This window comes from Lolium perenne, chromosome 4 (genome assembly GCF_019359855.2).
Source record: "Lolium perenne isolate Kyuss_39 chromosome 4, Kyuss_2.0, whole genome shotgun sequence".
Taxonomy (NCBI): Eukaryota; Viridiplantae; Streptophyta; class Magnoliopsida; order Poales; family Poaceae; genus Lolium; species Lolium perenne.
The window spans coordinates 175,250,641-175,271,958 of NC_067247.2; the positions used below are offsets into that span (position 1 = coordinate 175,250,641).

Here is a 21,318-nt window from a genome sequence, read left to right on the forward strand (position 1 = left end):
TATTTTTTTGCCAACCCTAGCTGGTTGGACGAATATCTCTTCACTTCCCCCATATATATCCTAACTTGGATTTTGATTAGACTAAAAGTTAGCCAATTGTTGCAACTCTCGTGTACTTCTTTTGATGCCAACGCCCAAAACAAGACCGACTATTCGGAATCCCACCATTATCAATCAAGCTTTCATCTTTATCCGCAATATTCTAATTGCAACTTTAGTTCTTATTTGTTCTCGATTTCAGGTGGGAATTAAGATCTTCAGGTCAGGCTGATCGTGCTCCTGCAAGATCAGTAACTCCCGGAAATTGTCCTAGCGATTGCATTGGCGCACGCGCTTTGCACGTGTAGTCGGATCGTTCAAGCACGAACTTCACCAGCAAATCGATCTATCTTTATCTCATCAAAAGATCGAACACCTTGACCCTATCACCTCAAGCTCAAGAAATAAGGGAAACTTTTTGGAGATATTAGTATGTTACAAAGATAGAAAAAAGATCCCAAGCATGGGAGAACTTTTGGTGTAAACGCTCCCAAAAATGTCAAATAGCTTCTCTAAATATAAAATGACTTGGTGAAGGTTTGTGCAACTCAGACATGAAATATAATTATGTTTAAGTTGAGAGGGCATATTTTGTGTTGCTCGTTGGCGAGCCACCTCCCGATGACCCCGGGCGGCTGCCCAGGCTCAATTGGCAAGCCACCTTTTAAAATGGATTGTCCTAGCTATAGGATGATGGTCATTTTGGCCAAGTTCTAGTGCGTGGTAGTTATGTATGCCCAAGATACATAGGACGGCTAGATCTAGTGTAGCTTATTGACAAGTCTGCAGATAAATCTTCTTTACTATTAAACGGCAATCAGCCGTACGTCGTACGTCCTACAGGTCACATCGGTCGTTACCGCACATCGAACGAAAACATATCACCGTCCGGACGGCCCAGCAGTCAGACCAAAAGATGTACGTCGGCCCAATCAAAATCAAAATCCGGACGGCCCAGTCAGACCAAAACATGTACGTCGCAACCCCTGGCCAGTCAGACGCCCAATCAAAATCAAAATCATTAGACGGTCAAATAAACGAGCCCAGTCAGTCAGACGGCCCAACCAGATGGTCAGGTGGACTAAAACAGACGGTCAAGTCAATTACGGAACAGACACGGCCAGACAACTGGAACCGACACGAACAATGCTACAACACACACCCATGGAGATGCATAAGAACGAATCGATTCCTTCGGACAATCCACAAATCCTACAATCTCGCTTCTATAACTTCATCGAAACTCAGGTGCCCAATCAGCTAATACTTGAGGGCTTACGCACAGGGAATACTTGCCGGCGCCGGAACTCCATCTATCAACGCCTTCACCGAAGGTACAACAGACCATCGTTCTCCATCGCTTTTTTATGCTCTGCACAAAAAAAAAATAATTTATTAGGTAAACCCAGAAAAACTATCTCACACCTAGAGATGCTGACGGCGCTGCTGCCTGGGTCGACTGTGCTGCTCCTTTGTTCTGCTACCTTTCCGCTCCTTTCTAAACATAAGAAATTGGCTAAAAGAAGAGGACCGACTTGGACTTGGACTATCATGGTGTAATCTGACACATACATGCTGATGCATCATCATCTACTTCAGAACTAGAGATGATCTATTTTTTGAATAATCTAAGAACTGGATTTCTAAATTATATTTTATTCATTGCACAATAATACCGAAACAGACGCGGACGGTGATGGCAGATCAAAAGCAACCAGGTTACAAAATTTCAGAAGACAGAAATGAAGCAAGACGTGAACGTGATAAAGCGCGACGAAATAGTTTGACAGCACAGCAAAAGGAAGAGATTAATGCACGTAGAAGAGCAAGATCACGCGGCGAAAATTAAGGAAGACGTGAACGGGATAGAGCACGGTGAAATAGTTTAACGGTTGAGCAAAAAGAGCAGATAAATGCACACCGGCGCACATCGGCGCAAAGCATAACTCAAGAGAAGAGAGCGGCAATGCTAGCTCAGCGCAGACTAAATGCTGCAGCTAGGAGGAACATCCCCTGCGCTGAATCCATCGCGATGCAGTGCCCAGACGCAACATCTTTGCCAACAAAAAATTTGGCATCGACCACACACGGATCACCAACCAGAGAGGAAGCTACTTCATGTTCCGCCTCCCCTTCAAGGAGCACGCCGGCGTATACCATTGGGAGCGACGGTAACACACCCATCTTTACTCCCTTTATTTATGTATATTCATGCATTAAAGCATCATACTTACCGACACGAGAATGATATAGGCGACATGGAGGCCTTCCTTAGCAGTATCATGGACGAGAATGCCATCCCCAACGACCTCACGGATAAGGAGTGCTACATGTATGACCGTGAAGGTACTTATGCCAGCCTTTCCACTAACCGACTTTGTTATCTGAGTTAACATGAACATATATTGATATAAAACTATGCACCTAGGTTTTGATGCTGATGGCATTGACCTCGAAACACCGGCGGACTCATCCGGCGCGGAATCTATCGATCCTTTCGACTTTGTGTACTCGAATCTCCCAAACAGCACAAACATACTTACGCAAGTCCCGAACTGTGAACACTGTCATGCCAAGAAGTTTGAGCGTGAGGCCGATGGTTTCTGTTGTCGAAACGGACAGATCAAACTAGCTGAACAAGAATCAGAGCCTATCCCGGAGCTGGTGAGGCTATGGTCTAGCTCAGATGCGGACTCTCGACATTTTCGGGAGAACACATAAGATTCTTCAACGGACACTTCTCATTCACAACTCTTGGCGTCAGCCTAGACAACAACTGCACAAACATGAGGTCCGGTGTGTATACATTCCGGGCCCAAGGCAAGATGTACCATAATATGCATTCGTTCGGGCCAAACTCTCGCCCGGAACATCTACAACTATACTTCTACGACGATGATCCCAGCCTGGTCCATCGCAAGGAATCCACTAAGGACCTGGACCAAGAGGTCGTCCGGAAGGTTGTGGACATACTAAGAGGAAACCCCTACTCCAAGCAATTTAGGAGTTTGGGCGCCTATAAGGACAACCTACAAGACTACCGTATAGAACTGAACACCGACAAGAAGCTAGACCAACGGAGATACAATTTACCATTGTCGTCCGAGGTAGCTGCGATCTGGGTCGAGGGCAGCAACCTGGCAAATAGATTCAAGCGCAGCATTACCCTCTACGGTGACAACAACGAGAGGCATAGTATACAGGCCACACAAGGATGTTATGACCCGCTCTCGTACCCCCTCTTCTTCCCTAAGGGGGAGCTTGGCTGGCATCCAAATCTCCCTAAACATGATACGCCTTGGCATGTTGCGCAGCTATCAAGAGAGGACCGCGAGGATGAAGGTTCAGCTATTCAAAATACTTCCTATTTTTTTCTATTTTTTTCTATGCTTTTTTGTATTTTGCATAACCTTCTTTTTCACATTATTCACGCAGATGGAGGTGGCAATATATGCGTCTCCGTAAGGGACTACTACTGTTACCGACTACAAACGCGTCCGGCTATATTCAACCCCATACTACATGACGGGCGTCTGTTCCAACAGTTTGCGGTCGACATGTACATAAAGATTGAGGGTTGCAGGTTGAGTTGGTTCAGGGATCACCAGTCAGAGATACGCGCCGATCTTTATAAAGGCATTGTGGATTGCATCACAGCCGGAGAGACTCGTGCAAGTGCTGTTGGCACAAGGATTGTTCTTCCTTGGAAGTTCCAGGGGTGCTTTAGAGACATGAAGCGCAAACATATGGACGCCATGGCGTTGGTGCAGACGTATGGCAAGCCTGACATCTTCCTGACGATGACATGCAACCCTAACTGGCAGGAGATACAAGATGCACTGCTTCCAGGACAAACCCCACAGGACAGACCGGACATTGTGGTTAGAGTGTTTAGGGCCAAGCTGGAGACAATGAAAGAGATGATAACCAAGAAGCATATATTGGGCGTTGTGAAGGCCTACGTCTACGTGGTTGAGTTCCAGAAGAGAGGCCTCCCGCATGCTCATTTCTTGTTGATCATGGATTCAAAATATAAGCTCATAGTGCCAGAGCAATATGACCACGTAATATCCGCTGAGCTCCCTGACAAGAATAAGTACCCGGAGCTATACGCCATGGTCGTGAAGCACATGATGCACGGGCCATGTGGTGTCCTCAAGCCAAACAATGTGTGCATGCAAGATGGATCGTGCAAGTGTAGGTACCCACGAGCATTCAACGGGACCACCGTACAGGGGAAGGACTCATACCCCATTTATCGGAGACGAAAGGACGGTCGTTGTGCGAAGGTCCGAGGCCATACGTTGGACAATAGATGGGTCGTGCCTTACAACCCGTACCTCTTGCGGATGTTCGACTGCCACATTAACGTGGAGGTGTGCTCCAGCATAAAGGCCGTCAAGTACCTATATAAGTACGTATACAAGGGCCATGATCAGACGTCGTTCAATATTGAGAAGCCCGACGCTGAAGGCAACATAGACGAGATTAAGAGGTTCGTTGACGCGAGGTGGGTAACTCCACAGGAGGCCATGTGGAGGATATTCGGCTTCAAACTCTGTGAGAACCACCCATCGGTCTTACCGCTGCAGCTTCATCTCGAAAATATGCAAATGGTCACATTCAAAGCGAGAGACAACCTGAAAGATGTCACGGCCAGAGAGAATCCATCCATGCTGACTGAGTATTTTGTGGCTAACGAGAAGCACGCGTGGGCTCGACATATTCTTTATAGAGATTTTCCGGGAAGCTTCACATGGCAATCAGCAAAGTACTGGAAGAAAAGGGACAAGGGTCAACAGGTAGGCCGAATCGTGTCAGCCCATCCCGCCGAGGGGGAGCGGTACTTTCTGAGGGTGCTTCTAAACCACGTGCCTGGCTCAAGGTCCTTTGAAGATCTCAAAACAGTGGACGGTGTGCTATGTGATAACTTTCGTGAGGCCGCTGAGAGGAGGGGTCTCATCGAGGCTGACAACACGCTTGATGAGTGTCTTTTTGCCATGCCGGCCTCACTCAGGAGGCTCTTCGCAACAATCTTGGTATTCTGCGAGCCTGGAGATGTGCGTGGCCTTTGGGATAGGCACCTTGAGGCGATGTCTGATGACTATTGACGAGAATTCAAGTGTCCAAAAGCAGTGGAGCAGAAGGTGTTGCTTGATATTAGGGGCATGTTGCAGTCAATGGGCAAAGACATAAAGACATTCCCTCTCCCAGACATCGACGAGACTTATGACAACACAGATGGCAAGGCCAGGGAGGTTATTGAGGAAACCAATATCCATGTAGACAAGGAAGACGCTTCTCTAGCGACCTCACTAAACACCGAGCAGAGGCTTGCCTATGAAGAGATACTAGCAGCAGTTGATGGCGGAGATGGGGGCGTATTCTTCGTGGATGGCCCAGGAGGCACAGGGAAGACCTACCTTTACAGGGCACTCCTCGCTAGGGTTAGGGGCGAGAGAAAGATCGCGTTGGCTACAGCGACATCAGGAGTCGCCGCTTCCATTATGCCAGGAGGTAGGACAGCCCACTCAAGGTTCAAGATCCCACTAAACCTTGAAGAAGGAAAATCATGCAGCTTCACTAAGCAGAGTGGGACAGCCAAGCTACTGAGGATGGATTCACTCATACTATGGGATGAGGCAACCATGATAAAACGCCAGGCAATTGAGGCATTGGATAGAAGCATGCGCGACATCATGGAATGCCCAGACCGACCTTTCGGGGGAAAGACTATCGTGTTCGGTGGGGACTTCAGGCAGGTGCTTCCTGTAGTGAGGAAAGGATCACGGGGTCACATAATCGACGCAAGTCTATGAAGCTCGAACCTCTGGAAGGGCATGCGCCAACTAAGGCTCATCAAGAATATGAGGGCGCAAAGCGACGAGTGGTTCGCGGATTACCTCCTGAGGGTCGGTAATGGCACCGAGGAAACTGACAAGGACGGAAACATCCAACTGCCTAAAGATATTTGTGTGTCATCAACAGGCGACGATGCAGCTAATATAAATAAGTTGATTGACCATGTGTTTCCTGCCCTAGATCACAACATGGACAATCCGCATTACATGACTTCTCGAGCTATCCTCTCCACAGGAAATGATAGCGTCGATGGAATAAACATGCACATGATTGAGCGTTTCCACGGCGAGGAAAGGATCTACTATAGCTTTGATAGTGCGGAGGATGATCCGCATGGCTACTACCCTCAAGAGTTCCTAAATGACCTATCTCCTAATGGGCTTCCCCCCACGCACTTAAACTGAAGATAAATTGCCCGGTTATACTGTTGAGGAACCTCGACCCAGCTAACGGGTTGTGTAATGGCACGAGGCTTGTGGTCCGTGGGTTCCAAAGTAACGCCATCGACGCAGAGATCGTCGTGGGGCAGCACGCAGGAGAGAGGGTGTTTCTTCCTCGGATACCTCTATGCCCATCTGACAATGACATGTTTCCGTTCAGATTCAAGAGGAAGCAATTCCCGATCAGGCTCAGTTTTGCCATGACGATCAACAAGGCGCAAGGACAAACCATCCCGACTGTGGGCGTGTACCTACCGGAGCCAGTCTTTTCGCATGGCCAACTGTACGTCGCGTTGTCAAGAGCCACCGCGAAAAGCAACATCAAGATCCTCACCATCAAGGACAAGACCAAAAACTCAAAGAAGCGAAAAAGAACTGAGCCCTTAGTAAGGGCCACGCTAAACATAGTCTACAAGGAAGTACTTAGCACTTGAACTCGCTGGACCTGATTTGAGCAGATTCCTTAATGATTATTATATTTTCCAAATGTAGTGGATGCTAGCATACTTGAATCTTTTATTACATGAGTATTTGTGTGCATTTTATGTTTACACATTAGATATTTGTGATGAAAAAAAATATTAAAGGGTAGAGCATGTAACTAACATGTACTAGCATTTTAGAATCATAGACTATTATTTTCTTCTTGATGGCAGGCATCGACAACAAGAACATCAATATCAAATATAACTTGTAGACCTTAAATGTACTTAAGTAGAAGACAATGGACAAAAAGTGCTAATACTGATTGAAATATTTAGAATGCTTATGGCAAACAAGTATTTTTTTTTCCGAAATACTGAGGTACTAAGGATTGAGAAACAGTATTGGAAGACTTCGGAGTGCCAACATGCTTCACAGAACTTCATTAGCTGGGAGTCATTTGAATTTGAAACCATGAAATCCGATTTAGCACTTTAGCAGTATTGAGTAAAATGCATTGGTTTCACAGAGATTTCAGAAGTTTGTCAAAAGATGCTAAATGTTACGAAATAATTGGACAGAAGAATATGCTCGTGGAAGGAAAGGTTCTGGTTCATCCATTATGGATGCAACCTTCTCAGCCAACTTGAAAGTTGTCTGAAGAACAATTTCAGTCGATGGATAGTTAGCAAATAAGGTAGACACTCTCACTTGACTCTCAATGGCTTCTTACAGTGGCTCTTGTTACCTGATTGGTTATAAACTCGCACACACCCAAAATCCTCGTCAATTTTGAAAACCTTGAAAAACTCATTAGCATAGTTTTAACATCCTGCATACAAGCGACCAAAAATTAAAATAACCTCACATAAAGCAGTAAAGTGATAAGATTGCACTTCACAAATAACTCACTAATTAAACATATGTAGAAGGCTATATACATTCAATAGGAATAAACAACACATGCGTAATTTTTTACAGACCTGCAGAGCAAACACTAAAAATCCGGCGCGTAACGGAACACCCAATTTCTGCAGCCAGATGCCATAGAAGATCACTATCGCTAGAATTATACACCTCTTGGCAACCCTGTCCAACTCTGCAATATGACAAGGACAATCGTAAATAGCTTCAATACCATTGCCTCGTAGGGAAGATCTTGGCACATTTGAAGGTTACAAGAGCATATCGCTGAAAGGCTCAACTTGGTGATAATAAACAATATATAGTATGTATGATAACAATTTCATTAATCGCGCACACAGAATAAAATTCCTTTTACTATATAAAGTGATTAAAGAAGGTGAGCGAGTATCGTTCAGAAAGTGAGCTGACTAATTATCATTCAGAAAGTGACTAAAATATACTTTGTTGAATACAACAGTAACCAAACGACCCATAATTTAAACACAGCTTGTAGTATTCTAGAATTGCGATATTGAATGGCCAGCGCATATGAACTGTGGTATTTCAAGACTGGTTTACAAAAACTGATCTGCCAAACGCTAGCTTCATATTACAAGGCACAGGCATACAATAGGAAAAAAAAGATAAACATGCCTACATTATGACGAATCGAAATGCATTTCAATCGAAATGGAAATATGGCCCACAAAAATTCCTGAAAAATTCCCGAATCCACAAACTCGGTCAATCTAGACCAAGTCGTCATCATTTTACCAAGAAATTATAAAACTCAGAAAGTAGAGAGGCAAATGGCGATGTTGGATGGCTCACCGTCGACGAAGTAGGCCGAGCAGGGGTACCCACGGGGCGCGAAAGCGATAGCGAGCCATTTCATCGGACAGCCCGCCGGGCGGCAGCGTTCCTATCGCTCCGCAGAGGATGCCTAGGGCGGTGCGGCGGCCGCCGCCGCGTCCACCTTCAGCACTATAATTTGTGGTTCCTTGCCTGAAGAATTATTGCATCTTACTTTCTTGTTTAATTTTAACCGGAACTTTAGCAGGATTTCTCGTGTATTTCAATTCTATCAGATGCATGAGAAGAATTTGAACAGATATCTGAAGCTATTCCAGCAGCTGATCCTGCATGCCTCCATCCCCAATCCGGGCAAGCTCTTCTGCGTGCCTCCCGGCTGAATCGCAGAATCAAGCTCGGCCGGCAGCGCTGGCGCTGATGAAAAGTCAAAGAAGCGAGCGACCATGTGGCATGGAGACGGAGCGATGGCGAAATCTATTTCCCGTGCGAGGGTCGGCGAAGGGAGATCGTAGCCGCAAACCCAGGCTCTGGCGTGACCTCGAGATCAAGCAGCGCGCACGGCTGAGAGAATCAGGTGGGCGGGGAATGGAGTGAGGCCATGGGGAGAAGAGAGTGAGAGGAAAGCGAGTGTGCCCAGCTTAGCTAATAGTAGTACTTGCTCTTTCTGAAATAAGTGCGCTAATTTGCGTGTATTTGGCACATGACTACATGAGCATCAGTCTTCTGATTTTTTAAAATTATATTTTTAATTCCAAAAAATGAAATTAAATACTCACATACTATAAACATTTTAAAGGTATGGTAGAAATTTTAGAGAAAAAATGTTATATTTTAAGCTATACAAAAAAAGATAAATTTCTGACAAATATCTACCTCTATACGTAGCCACAAATTTGTTTTTTTCCCGTAGCTCAATGCACAATACAATTTCTACCGAAATTGTGCATGAATATTTAGTACATATGTATGTATTCATGAAATAAATGTGATGATTTTTTAAAAGCAAATGTACAGTTTTTAAATATTTTAAAAACTGAGAGCACTGATGCTCATGTGCACCAAATTTGCTTCTACTAATTTGTTTAGATTAGATTATCAACAGGTCAATTTAAATAAAAAAGAGTAGTCACAAATAGCTGGTTACGACTTTGCTTGTGACTTTGATTCTAACTTCTTTTCACGCACATCATGTTTGGTGCATCGGCAAGAAACGTGCAAGATCGGGCCTCTCCAGCTGTCCGGCTTATTTCGGACACGAAAAATGTCTACTTATGTGTGTTTAGGTCGAATCATGGACACTAAATTGATCTTGTTGGATGATATATCCGTCTGGATCAGGGATAGCTTCAGTGGCCCGATGTATATTTTTGACAAAAATATTTTTTCAGTTAATAGAACCATTTACATCGTGCCGAAAATAAAATAAAAAATAGAAAATAGCCCAAGCTAACTAGGGTGCCAAGGCTGCCTACTTGTCGATCTCTCAAGCAGGTTGATGGTTCCAAGTTGCATTCAAAGGGAGATGTATTGTCGAATGTGTTCGAGAGAGATAGCAAGTACCGATTTAGAAGTGTGATGTGTAGACTATATATACCATATTAGTTTATGTTTCCTCGTGTCACTTTTTACTTTGAATTTGTTCCTATATTGGCCTTGTCATACCAAGCTAGGGTTATTTTTGGACGTTCAGTCATGGTTTTCTATTTATTTATATATTTTGTCTTCCGTAGCAACGCACGGGCATTTTACTAATATATAAATGAGCAAAATGTTGGTTACTTTGGGGTTTGTAGCTTGCTTGCTATTAATGTTCCAAATTTATGTTGTTATCAAATCTCACTTGCTAATAGATATTTTGTTATTTAGATATGTCTATGGTGAATGCCATGCGATTGGAGGTTTCTCATGACTAAGCATGTTTCTGACACAACATCATCTTCTCTTAATATACCCTTTGATGTTTTTGTTTTCAGTGTATTAAGAGATGATGTCACTAACTGTAGACAAACCTAAGGATTTGTAGATCGTATCTTCCCTTACCATACCCTTGAATGGAATCTCATATGCATTTTATATACATTGCTTCGCTCATCAACTTCAAGTAGTGGTTGTTTTCCTCCCAAGTGTTATACTTTTGTTTTGGGTTTCTTCAATAATGTCACTCCACTTGTCAACATTGTTGGTGCTTATTGTACAATAAAGGAAAACTTATCCAAGATCACATGAGAAAATAGTGAACCAATTTGGGCTTTTCCACGCATACGGCAAAATTAAGCCAGTAGTGTTGCAAAGACCGGTGGCACAGGGTGGGGCACACATCATAGTACTTTGGTTTCTTCTTCAACTAATTCAGACCTCACTATTGTACGTATTGGAAAGTGTGTGTTTGTAGAGAGTGGGTGAATAACTCAAGCATCAGGGTTGATAGAAAAGATGGAATACTTCCAATTTATTCTTATATTTTACGATTAGATTGTCAGGTAACGCAAAACAATTTTCACATTGATTGCAAAGGGAAAAAAAGTTAATATTGTTCGAACGGAGATTTGGTGCACATGGGTACCAGTGATCTCATTTTTTAAAAATCATATTTTTGAGTGTTAAAAATTTCTGAAAAAAATCGCATATAGCCAATGATGTATCCCACAAACATGCAAAATATCAATTTCAAATATTTTATATTTTAAGCTACACAAAAATAACAAAAGTGTAGATGTGAGTAGTACATTTTCAAATCTCCAAAACGTATCAGACTTTGTCATTTTTTTAGCTCAAAATAAAAATAATTTCGGGTTGAGATTTTGCATGATTGTGAGGCGTATCACTGCCAATCACTAGTGGAAAATAGGATTTTCGTGGGAGCCTTTTGTCGCGGGCGTGATTGCACCTGTGACAAATGGCGTGGCCACGTCGCCCCGAAACCCTTTGGAGCGGGACGGGCCTTTTGTCACGCCCTTTTGTCACGGGCGGTATCATAACCCACGACAAAAGGGTCTAAGGTTTGGTGCCTCCTGCTGGCACCCCTTTTGTCGCGGGTTGTGATATGGCCCGCGACAAAAGGGCCATGCCTATATATATACACAGCCAGCCCCGCACCTCCCTACATTTTTTTCCTTGGTGGTTAAAGGTGGGGGTTATGCTACCTCTTTTTTTCTTCATGTGCACAAGAGGTGTTTGATGAAATGTTTGTGCGGGATGTCACTTGATTTTATTTGATAAGATTTCTTCTCATTTTGATCCTAAAAGGTTAGCAACTATTTTCTCGTATACATAATTCATACAATACTAATTTTAGCGAGGTGATTGCATCTGATACATAATTGTATTTATGATGCAGATGAGTCATCCATGGATGTACGGTAACCGATATGCTCCCGCTTTCAGAGAGGGCGTGAATTCTTTCCTGCTTGTGGCCGAGGCCAACAAGTCGAAGCAAGATTTTATGTGCTGCCCATGTCTGAAATGTAAGAACGAGAAGGATTACTCTTACTCAAGAGACATTAAGAGCCACCTGCTTCAGTTTGGATTCATGTCCAGCTATAATGTTTGGACCAAGCACGGAGAAGAAGGGGTTATGATGGAAGACGACGATGAAGAAGAAGATAACGATGACCAGTACCGATCTATGTTCTCTGAATGCGATGATACCGCAATGGAAGACAATGAAGAAGAAGGAGGTGAAGAACATGCACCAGATGATCCTGTTGATGATGATCTTCGTCGGGCCATTTCTGATGCAAGAAGAGACTGTGGCACGGATAAGAAGAGGTTGCAGTTCGACAAGATGTTAGAGGACCACCACAAATTGTTGTACCCAGGTTGTGAAGATGAGCAGAGAAAGCTGGGTAGCATATTGGAATTGCTGAAATGGAAGGCAGAGGTCGGTGTGACTGACTCGGGATTTGAAAAATTTATGATAATATTAAAGAAGTTTTTTCCAAGAAATAACGAATTGCCCGTCAGTACGTATGAAGCAAAGAAGCTTGTCTGCCCTCTAGGATTAGATGTGCAGAAGATACATGCATGCATTAATGACTGCATCCTCTACCGCGGTGAGAAGTACGAGAATTTGAATAAATGTCCGATATGCGGTGCATTGCGGTATAAGATCAGAAAAGATGACCCTGGTGATGTTGAGGGCGAGCCACCCACGGCTACACACGTCGCGCGCCGGCAGTGACGGGGTGAGGCACGTGGAAGTGGCAGCGACGGAGCGAGGCACGTGGAAGCGGTGGCGACACGTGGCACGGGGAAACCTTAGTCGGTGTCACTCCGCATATCATTAGGGGTGAAACATACACGACTATCAATGTTTGATATGATGCTAGATGCAAATAGTTATATGGATGTCATATTCATGTTCATTAGATTTTTCTGATCAATTTCATATATAAAACTTTTCTATTTGAGTTACCATTTAAAAGTTATTGAAATAATAGTTTGTATTAAGTTAAAATAGATAAATAAGGGTTTATTTATAAAACAGAAAAGGAAAACGGCTCCAGGGGCTGATCCGCGTCCAACGGCTCCAGGCCGCTGGATTCAAACGGCCAAAGCCGTTGGATGCAGATGCCGCGGATCAGCCACCACCCCCTTTTGTCGCGGGTCGTACTACAACCCGCGATAAAAGACCCCCCTTTTATCGCGGGTGGTGCCACGACCCCCGACAAAAGACCCCCCTTTTATCGCGGGTGGTGCCACGACCCGTGACAAAAGGGGGTGGCGTATAAAAGCGCCGCGCGTCGCGGGCCGACGCACGACCCGCGACACTACTAGAGACCAAACCCTAGACGAGCGCCGCCAGGTTGCCCAAATACGCCGGCGTTCACCTCCTCAAGCTCCTCCGACGCCCGCCTCGTCGCCCCCGTCCTCCTTCGACGCGTTCTCCTCCTTGAGCCCTCCTTCGCGCGAATCTGGCGGTGCTGCGCCGCCGGCCTCCGCCGTTCGCCGGCGTTCCCGGTGACGAGGGATCACCTCGCCAATGCCTACGTATTGTAGACTTGGATTTCGGGAGAGAGCGACGATGGAGATTCCGGGAGCGAGATTAGGCACACGACGTACCCAGCTTCGGGTCCCCTCGGTGGAGGATCCCTACGTGCTGCTAGCAATCCAGTATATGATCACAGATGTGTTTACAGGGTGCCACCGTAGCGGAGCTATGGTGTCTATCTCTTGTCTATCTGTTGGCCTACTTATTTCGGGTGCCCTGGCTGGCTTTATATATGCAACCAGCCTAGGGTTTTACAAGAGTCCTAGTCGACTACTTCTTCGGGTTGCCTTGTTGGGCCTTCTCCTTATTGGGCCAAGACGATCCAGGTATACCAATAATGGGTACCCGAAGGGTATACCCATGTCAGTAGCCCCCGAGTGTCTAGGGAAGTTGAAGACTTGCGTAGAGACTCCAAGCATAACCATCTCCGAAGTCGAAGAAATACAAGGCGAGGTCCATGTCGAAGATCATGTGTAGCGTAGATGATGTCTCGAAATTATTTTCTATCGGGTGCACGGCAGCGCTCCCGATGGAGTAGCCCCCGAGTCTATGGGCAAGTGCTTGCACTTGGGCATAGACTCAAGTTGTACTACTCGATGAAGAACTTAACTATATTTCTGGAGGACTTGATGAAATCCATGGGCTCCCGATGGGAGTAGGCTCCACTCGAATCGTAGAATCGAGTTGAGTCTACAAAGCTTGATTGTCGTAGATGCTGTCGAAGTTATTTTTCTATCGGGTGCGCGACCAGCGCTCCCGATGGGAGTAGCCCCCGAGGCTACAGCCAAGTGTTTGCACTTGGGTGTAGGCTCAACTTGCTTTTAATCGACTCCACAATTTTTCCTCTATCTTGTATCTTATTGAGAGGGTAAACAATGCTCTTGATAAGAGTAGCCCCCGAGCCTATGGGCAGGTGCTTGCACCTGGGCATAGACTCAAGTTGTACTACTCAATAACAAACTTAACCATATTTCTGGGCGCATCCCCTCTTTTTATCGACTCCAGGCCGTTGCTATTTATGTTTTTCAGGGATAATGGTAAATGGGGCTGGTTCATCTGACGGATTAGGTACCAGTTAACTGCTCTTGTGGCAATCCCGCAAGAACCTACTTCAAGATCACGTCCCTGGACATGATCTCGGGACCTGGCGTAATTCGTCACGTGCCGCTTAAGGACTTACCATGATCCGAATTCCAGTAATGTTATCGGGTCCACAGCGCGTCCACCGGGATATTTCTTCACATCTGTTGATGTGGAAAAAAGTAGCAGAGCGCAGTCTTTGGCGATGCCACGCCACAGAGGACGGATCCCGGGGTCTTACCTTCGCAGAGTTTTGCGGCATTCAGAGATTATTCGCGACTTTGGCGCTCTGAGAATATTTTGTCAAGTACCTTGTTCGGCTGATGCAATGACCTATTTTGCGGGTTCTTCTATTTTTCTCTCGGGCTTGATGAGACAGCTGAATATATTGGTTATTCTATATTGTCGGGTACATCACCGTTGCTCTTGCTCGGAACAATATGACGAGTCAATGGACCCGAAAATTTGTCCACCTTTTTTTTGGGTTCCTCCTTGATGAAAATTTCGTCAAGTTCCTCCTTCAGGAAAATTTCTTCGGGTCCTCTTTGAGGACAATTCTTCGGGTCCTCCCTGAGGACAATTCTTCGGGTCCTCCCTGAGGACAATTCTTCGGGTCCTCTTTGAAGATAATTCTTCGGGTCCTCTTTGAGGACAATTCTTCGTGTCCTCCCTAAGGACACTTCTTCGGGTCCTCCCTGAGGACAATTCTTCGGGTCCTCTTTGAAGATAATTCTTCGAGTCCTCCCTGAGGATAATTCTTCGGGACCTCCTTGAAGATAATTTTTCGGGACCTCCTTGAAGATAATTCTTCGGGACCTCCTTGAAGATAATTCTTCGGGTCCTCCTTGAGGATCTTTGAGGACAATTCTTCGGGTCCTCCCTGAGGACACTTCTTCGGGTCCTCCCTGAGGACAATTCTTCGGGTCCTCTTTGAAGATAATTCTTCGAGTCCTCCCTGAGGATAATTCTTCGGGACCTCCTTGAGGATAATTTTTCGGGACCTCCTTGAGGATAATTTTTCGGGACCTCCTTGAAGATAATTCTTCGGGTCCTCCATGAGGATAATTCTTCGGGTCCTCTTTGAGGACAATTCTTCGGGACCTCCTTGAAGATAATTCTTCGGGTCCTCCTTGAGGATAATTTTTCGGGTCCTCCTTGAGGATAATTTTTCGGGGCCTCCTTGAAGATAATTCTTCGGGGCCTGTTCTTTCTTGAAGACAATTTTGTCGGGTTCTCTCTTATATACTTTGAATTTTGCTTTCTCCTGCACAAATAAACAAACTTTTTCTATCTTTCCCTTGACTCTCTTTTTCGCATGCGATGTCAGATGCTCAGATTCGATGATATGTAAAGTGAATATATACCGCGTAGCCCCCGAGTGTCGGGTGCGATGAAAGTAAATGATAATCAACTTTGTACAAAATAAAAGAACACTTAGCTTTTTGGACACGACGAAGTCGATGCATGATGAAGTCTTCGAGTGTAGATAAGAAATCTAGCCAAAGTAGAAACCACTAAATAGCAAAAGTGGAGGCCGCGAAATTATTGATGAAGAAATAACCGAGCCTCCGAGTACTGCTGAGGTGATGTCATGATTGTTGCTTAGACGTTGTGTCACAGTTGTTACTCGGGGCGAAGTCGTTGTCGAGCCCCCGAGTATTATCCATGTCGCCGAAAGAAGGCCATTAAGGATGAAATACTGAAGATGAAGTCCGAGATGAAGTACTTGAGATGAATCCATATTAAAGATTACACCATCAAATATGAATCATATATTGAAGATGAATCCGTCGATATCATAGAGGATGAATCCATTGAACCGAAGAATCCAGTAATAACCATAGAAAGTGAATCCGTTGATATCATAGAGGATGAATCCATTGAACCGAAAAATCCAGTAATAACCATAGAAAATGAATCCATTGAGCCGAAGAAAATAATTCCATAATAACCATAAAAGATGAATCCATTAACTCGGAAACGCATCGGGTAATATTGTATAAGAGTGAACCAATAATAACCAGAGCCGAAGAAGTCAGGTCCTTTATCTCGGCTTCGGCGAGGCCAATATGGAAGCAGGTCGTACGATGGACGCAGTCGAATCAATCAGAAATAGTTGAAGTAGCGGGCGTAGTCGAAATAGTTGCGCCACCAAAGATAGTCCATGCGACGGGCGCAGCCGAAATAATTGCGTCATCCAAGATAGTCCATGCGGCGCCTGGCTGACGTGGCCGATGAAGAAGACACAGTTGATATGGCAGACCCGTGGCGGGTGAGCATCCGAATATATTGAGTCTGTAATATCGGGTTCGCGACGGGCGAGCCCCGAGCGCATGATGGCGAACGCGGTCAACCGAGCAGAGCAGTCGAAGCTTTGTTTCAATCTGCAGTTATATTTTGGCGCAAAAAACCTACGCACAAATAGTAGTACGAGCCGAAGGATATTTGGCGAAATAAATTTGCAAATAGTAAGAAGTTGGAAATATAGAACCTGATTTTTTGGTATTGGATATAGAAAAGTAGTAGTCGATGAAAAGAGCACAGCCGACATGACAGATCCTTGATAGACGAGCTCCGGAGAGAAGGCCCGTAACTTGTTGGTGCAGTATAAAAACGTTGATTCAATTAAACTGCTTTTATCTTGCAAGAGATGCAGTATCTGACTTTGCTCCGATTAGCTCAGCTGAAGTAGCAATGAGTATAGTAGCAATCTTCTTTGAGACGGACTGTAGCGGCTGCTGCATGGTATGATTTTGTCTCTGCTGCACCTGGCGATTTCACGAAAGTACACAGCCAAACGAATTCTGGATTTCTCATCCTAGAGCTGTTCGCCTGGGTCTCTGCTTGTCCTTGGAATTTGAGGCGTGGAAATCAATCTCGTCGGGTATCCACTACCGCCCAAGAGAAATAGTCTCATGCTCCAATCCAGGGCTGAAGTCGGCCGCGAATAGCAGTGCTCTAGCGTGATGGCATCATTAGTCGCATAGATCGGATCGCATCTATTCGAGACGATGAATAATTTGTCGGAGTAGATCTTCTGTTACGATGCAATCTGAACGTTGTCGATGATGATGAGGGATCCCGCCCAGATAACAAAATCCAGTCGTCGCGGATCCCCACAGACGGCGCCAATTGACGAGGGATCACCTCGCCAATGCCTACGTATTGTAGACTTGGGTTTCGGGAGAGAGCGACGATGGAGATTCCGGGAGCGAGATTAGGCACACGACGTACCCAGCTTCGGGTCCTCTCGGTGGAGGATCCCTACGTGCTGCTAGCAATCCAGTATATGATCATAGATGTGTTTACAGGGTGCCGCCGTAGCGGAGCTATGGTGTCTATCTCTTGTCTATCTGTTGGCCTACTTATTTCGGGTGCCCTGGCTGGCTTTATATATGCAACCAGCCTAGGGTTTTACAAGAGTCCTAGTCGACTACTTCTTCGGGTTGCCTTGTTGGGCCTTCTCCATATTGGGCCGAGACGATCCAGGTATACCAATAATGGGTACCCGAAGGGTATACCCATGTCACCCGGCCTCCCCACGCCTTGCCGTCAAGCTCGTCACCACCGTGGTGAGCTGGTCCTCCTCCTGGTCCCCTCCGCGTACTCAATCGTGCCCTGTAGCCGCCGGCCGACGTGTGCCTGCGAGCACCGGCCGCGGCCACCGTCGCTGACGCTCCTTTGGCGACCATTGGAGGGCGGCGCCGCCCTCTTTTGGCTCGTGGGGATGTCGCGCGTTCAACGTGCTCGCCCGCGCAGGCTCTGGAGGCGCCAATCGTCGAGGTCGTACTCGACCTGGCCGGCCATGGCCACCATGACGTCGCGCTGATGACATGGCCTTTTTTTCTGTGTTATTTTTAGTTCAGAAAAATGTTTAGTATATGTATTTACGGTTTTTTAGTATACTAACACACATGCCCGTGCGTTGCACCGGGAGAGAAAAACTCTCACCGCAGAGAAACACATAATCGGTCTTTAGTAAAACCACAACGTGTACAATAACCAGTCAACTTTAACACGCCCACGTCGCACTCCGCCACCACCTATTGAATATTATTTAGGCCACAAAAAATTTCACTACTCCTTCAGTTTCAGTTTATTATTCCTACGATTTGACCAATTTTAAAAAATATTCTTAAAACTTTAAATGTTATATTATCTAACAGTATCATGTGTGTATGCAATATACAAAAGCACTAAATTGTAGATCAAACATAACTAAGCGCCTCCCCACCAAAAAACGACAAACTGATAGCGACTTTCCCATCACAAATTTTAAATAATAAATCGGGTGCTACGCCGACCGAAAACAAATTGGGCCGTTGGCCTGAGCTGATCAAGCAACTCATCGATTTCCTTCGTCGATTTCCTGTAGTAGACATCGATAAATAAGCAAAAATCATCAGATCTCTTACAACCTGTAGCTGTCAGCTTGCATCGGAGACTCCTTGGTATCAGTCACGAAGGGCAGCTTCGCCGCATCATGCCGAAATACGGACCCCCGCCGTATATCACCCTACTGTTGTGGATCTCGTTGTGGATGTGTTCGGAGATGTATGGAGGCCAAGGTGACTGGATCATGTGGTCGATGGCCGGAACAACCAGCACGGAGTAATCGAGGAACGAAAGTAATGGGCGTCCTCATCGTCGTGGCCACCGCCGCCACCAAACCGGCATCCTTCCCCTTGCCGCCTTGCGACGCAGCCTCCTGGCCTCCTTCGTAGACGACATGGAGCCTCGACGACAGCCCGCGTGCCCGTCGCTCCTGCCATCACGGGACAATACCACGTCTCAGGACTCAGGAGTCAGGAGGAGGATAGATCGACGTGCTACTCCGGAGGCGATGGGAGGGGGTGACGGTTCCCGTCGCTCATCGCGTGCGAGGTGCATCGATCAGCGGAGCGACAAAACAAACTCGCGTCGTATTGCTTCTGCCGTAGCTTGCCTGTATTATGTTTATAGACCTGAGATGACTTGTTGTATAGTATGTAGTGTTGGAGTAGGACACGGTTTATCAAGACACGTTCTGTTAGGCAAAGTATAGGACACGGTTTACCTAGCGTTTGACGGACGTAATAATTGGGCCGCTCTGTGGACGTGAAGGTCCAGACTGCCGGACGAATTTTTTTTTTTTTTGAAATGACTGCCGGACGAAATTGACGATGCATTGTTGCGATTCCTGAGTGAACCATGACATTGTTGTTTTGTCCCACATCGTAAGTGGAGTTTGCGTATCACGTGCGTGCGGACAGGCGTGCGGACGGACGGCCGTGATTTCACGAGCGGATGCACATGATTTCACGACGTACCAAACCAAACCAAACCACGGAAACACTTTTGCTTTTATTATTAGGTAGGTATAGATGTATTTGGTATATAGATTTAGTTTGTAATTTAGTATATGTATTTACTTAGTTAGTATATGTATTTAGTATAGTTTATAGTTAATTAGTATATGTATTTTGTATAGTTAGTTTATAATTAGTTCATGTATTTAGTTAGTTAGTTTATAATTAGTTCATGTCTAGCGGATGACTCCTCCACCGACGAACCCGAACCCGACGCCGACACCGACCCCCTCCCCTCTCGCAAAAACCCGTCGACGGCACCCTCCCCCTCTCGCAAACAACCGACACCCTCTCCTCTCGCAAACACGCGTCGCCGACACCCTCTCCCTCTCGCAAACACACGTCGCCGACACCCTCTCCCTCTTGCAAACACGCGTCGCCGACACCCTCTGCCTCTCGCAAACACGCGTCGCCGACACCCTCTACCTCTCGCAAACACGCGTCACCGACACCCTCTCCCTTTCTTAAACATGCATCGCCGACACCCTCTCCCTCTCGCAAACACGCGTCGCCGACACCCTCTCCCTCTCGCAAACACGTGACCATTGTCGAGATCCTCTACCTGATGCACCCTCTTCTCTCTGCTCCACGCCACCGCCCCCTCCTTGAGCCTACCCCATCTGTGGTTTGGGTTAGGGTTTGGTTAGTGTTTGATTAGGGTTAGGGTTTGGTTAGGGTTAGAACATGTACTTATCGATTTAATTTTTTGCAGAAACAATGGATCCATTCGAAATCCATCGAGACTTGGAACAGGAAGACCTATTCGAGGACATAATCCGCGATGGTCCAGAAGCCGACCGAGAAGAGCGCGACTCTGGTGATGGAGAAGACCACGGCTCCGGTAATGGAGAAGCCGACAGCTCCGGTGATGGAGAAGACCGCGACTTCGGTGATGGAGAAGCCGACGGCTCCGATGATGGAGAAGCCGACGGCTCCGGTCATGGCGAGGTATACGATCACTAGGCATTAATGGAATTCTATATGTACATATAGGTATAAATTAATTAATTTTTATTCTCTTAGGCCTCCGAAGATAAGTTGGAGAAACGAGGCCCGGCAAAGAAGTTGAGCAAAAAAGACCACTTCACAATTGAAGCTATATCACCGAAAGGCCAACCGGTGGCACCCGCGAGTCAGAGTGACATTTAAAAATCAGTGCGGAGTTCTGGTTAGGGATCGTCTCCCGATCACTATTAGAGATTGGAACAAGACCAATAATGTGTCCGAAAGTGAGGTTGCCGATAGGTACAAAGACACACTTTTTGACGACCTCATGACACATTTCACTTTGGCAGATTTGGGATCGGACTCTGAGAATGCCAAGCAGAGGGCGCTAGTGAAGAAATGGGCTCTTAAGAAGATGGGGAAACTTTTCCGGGCGTATAAGAACCGGTTATGGGCATCTTATAAGGCCTAG

At 45.8% G+C, this 21,318-nt stretch overlaps 1 protein-coding gene across 1 annotated transcript; it reads right to left on the bottom strand.

Annotated features, from left to right (window-relative positions):
* Positions 1–1,150: 1,150 nt before the first annotated feature.
* On the bottom strand, positions 1,151–9,127 carry LOC127294621 (uncharacterized). Its single transcript, XM_051324474.2, has 4 exons — positions 8,502–9,127; positions 7,748–7,863; positions 7,513–7,596; positions 1,151–1,411 (listed from the first exon to the last, which is right to left on the bottom strand). Exons 1-4 carry the CDS (start codon positions 8,563–8,565, stop codon positions 1,274–1,276), a joined length of 402 nt encoding a protein of 133 aa, XP_051180434.1. The 5' UTR covers positions 8,566–9,127; the 3' UTR covers positions 1,151–1,273.
* Positions 9,128–21,318: the final 12,191 nt, after the last annotated feature.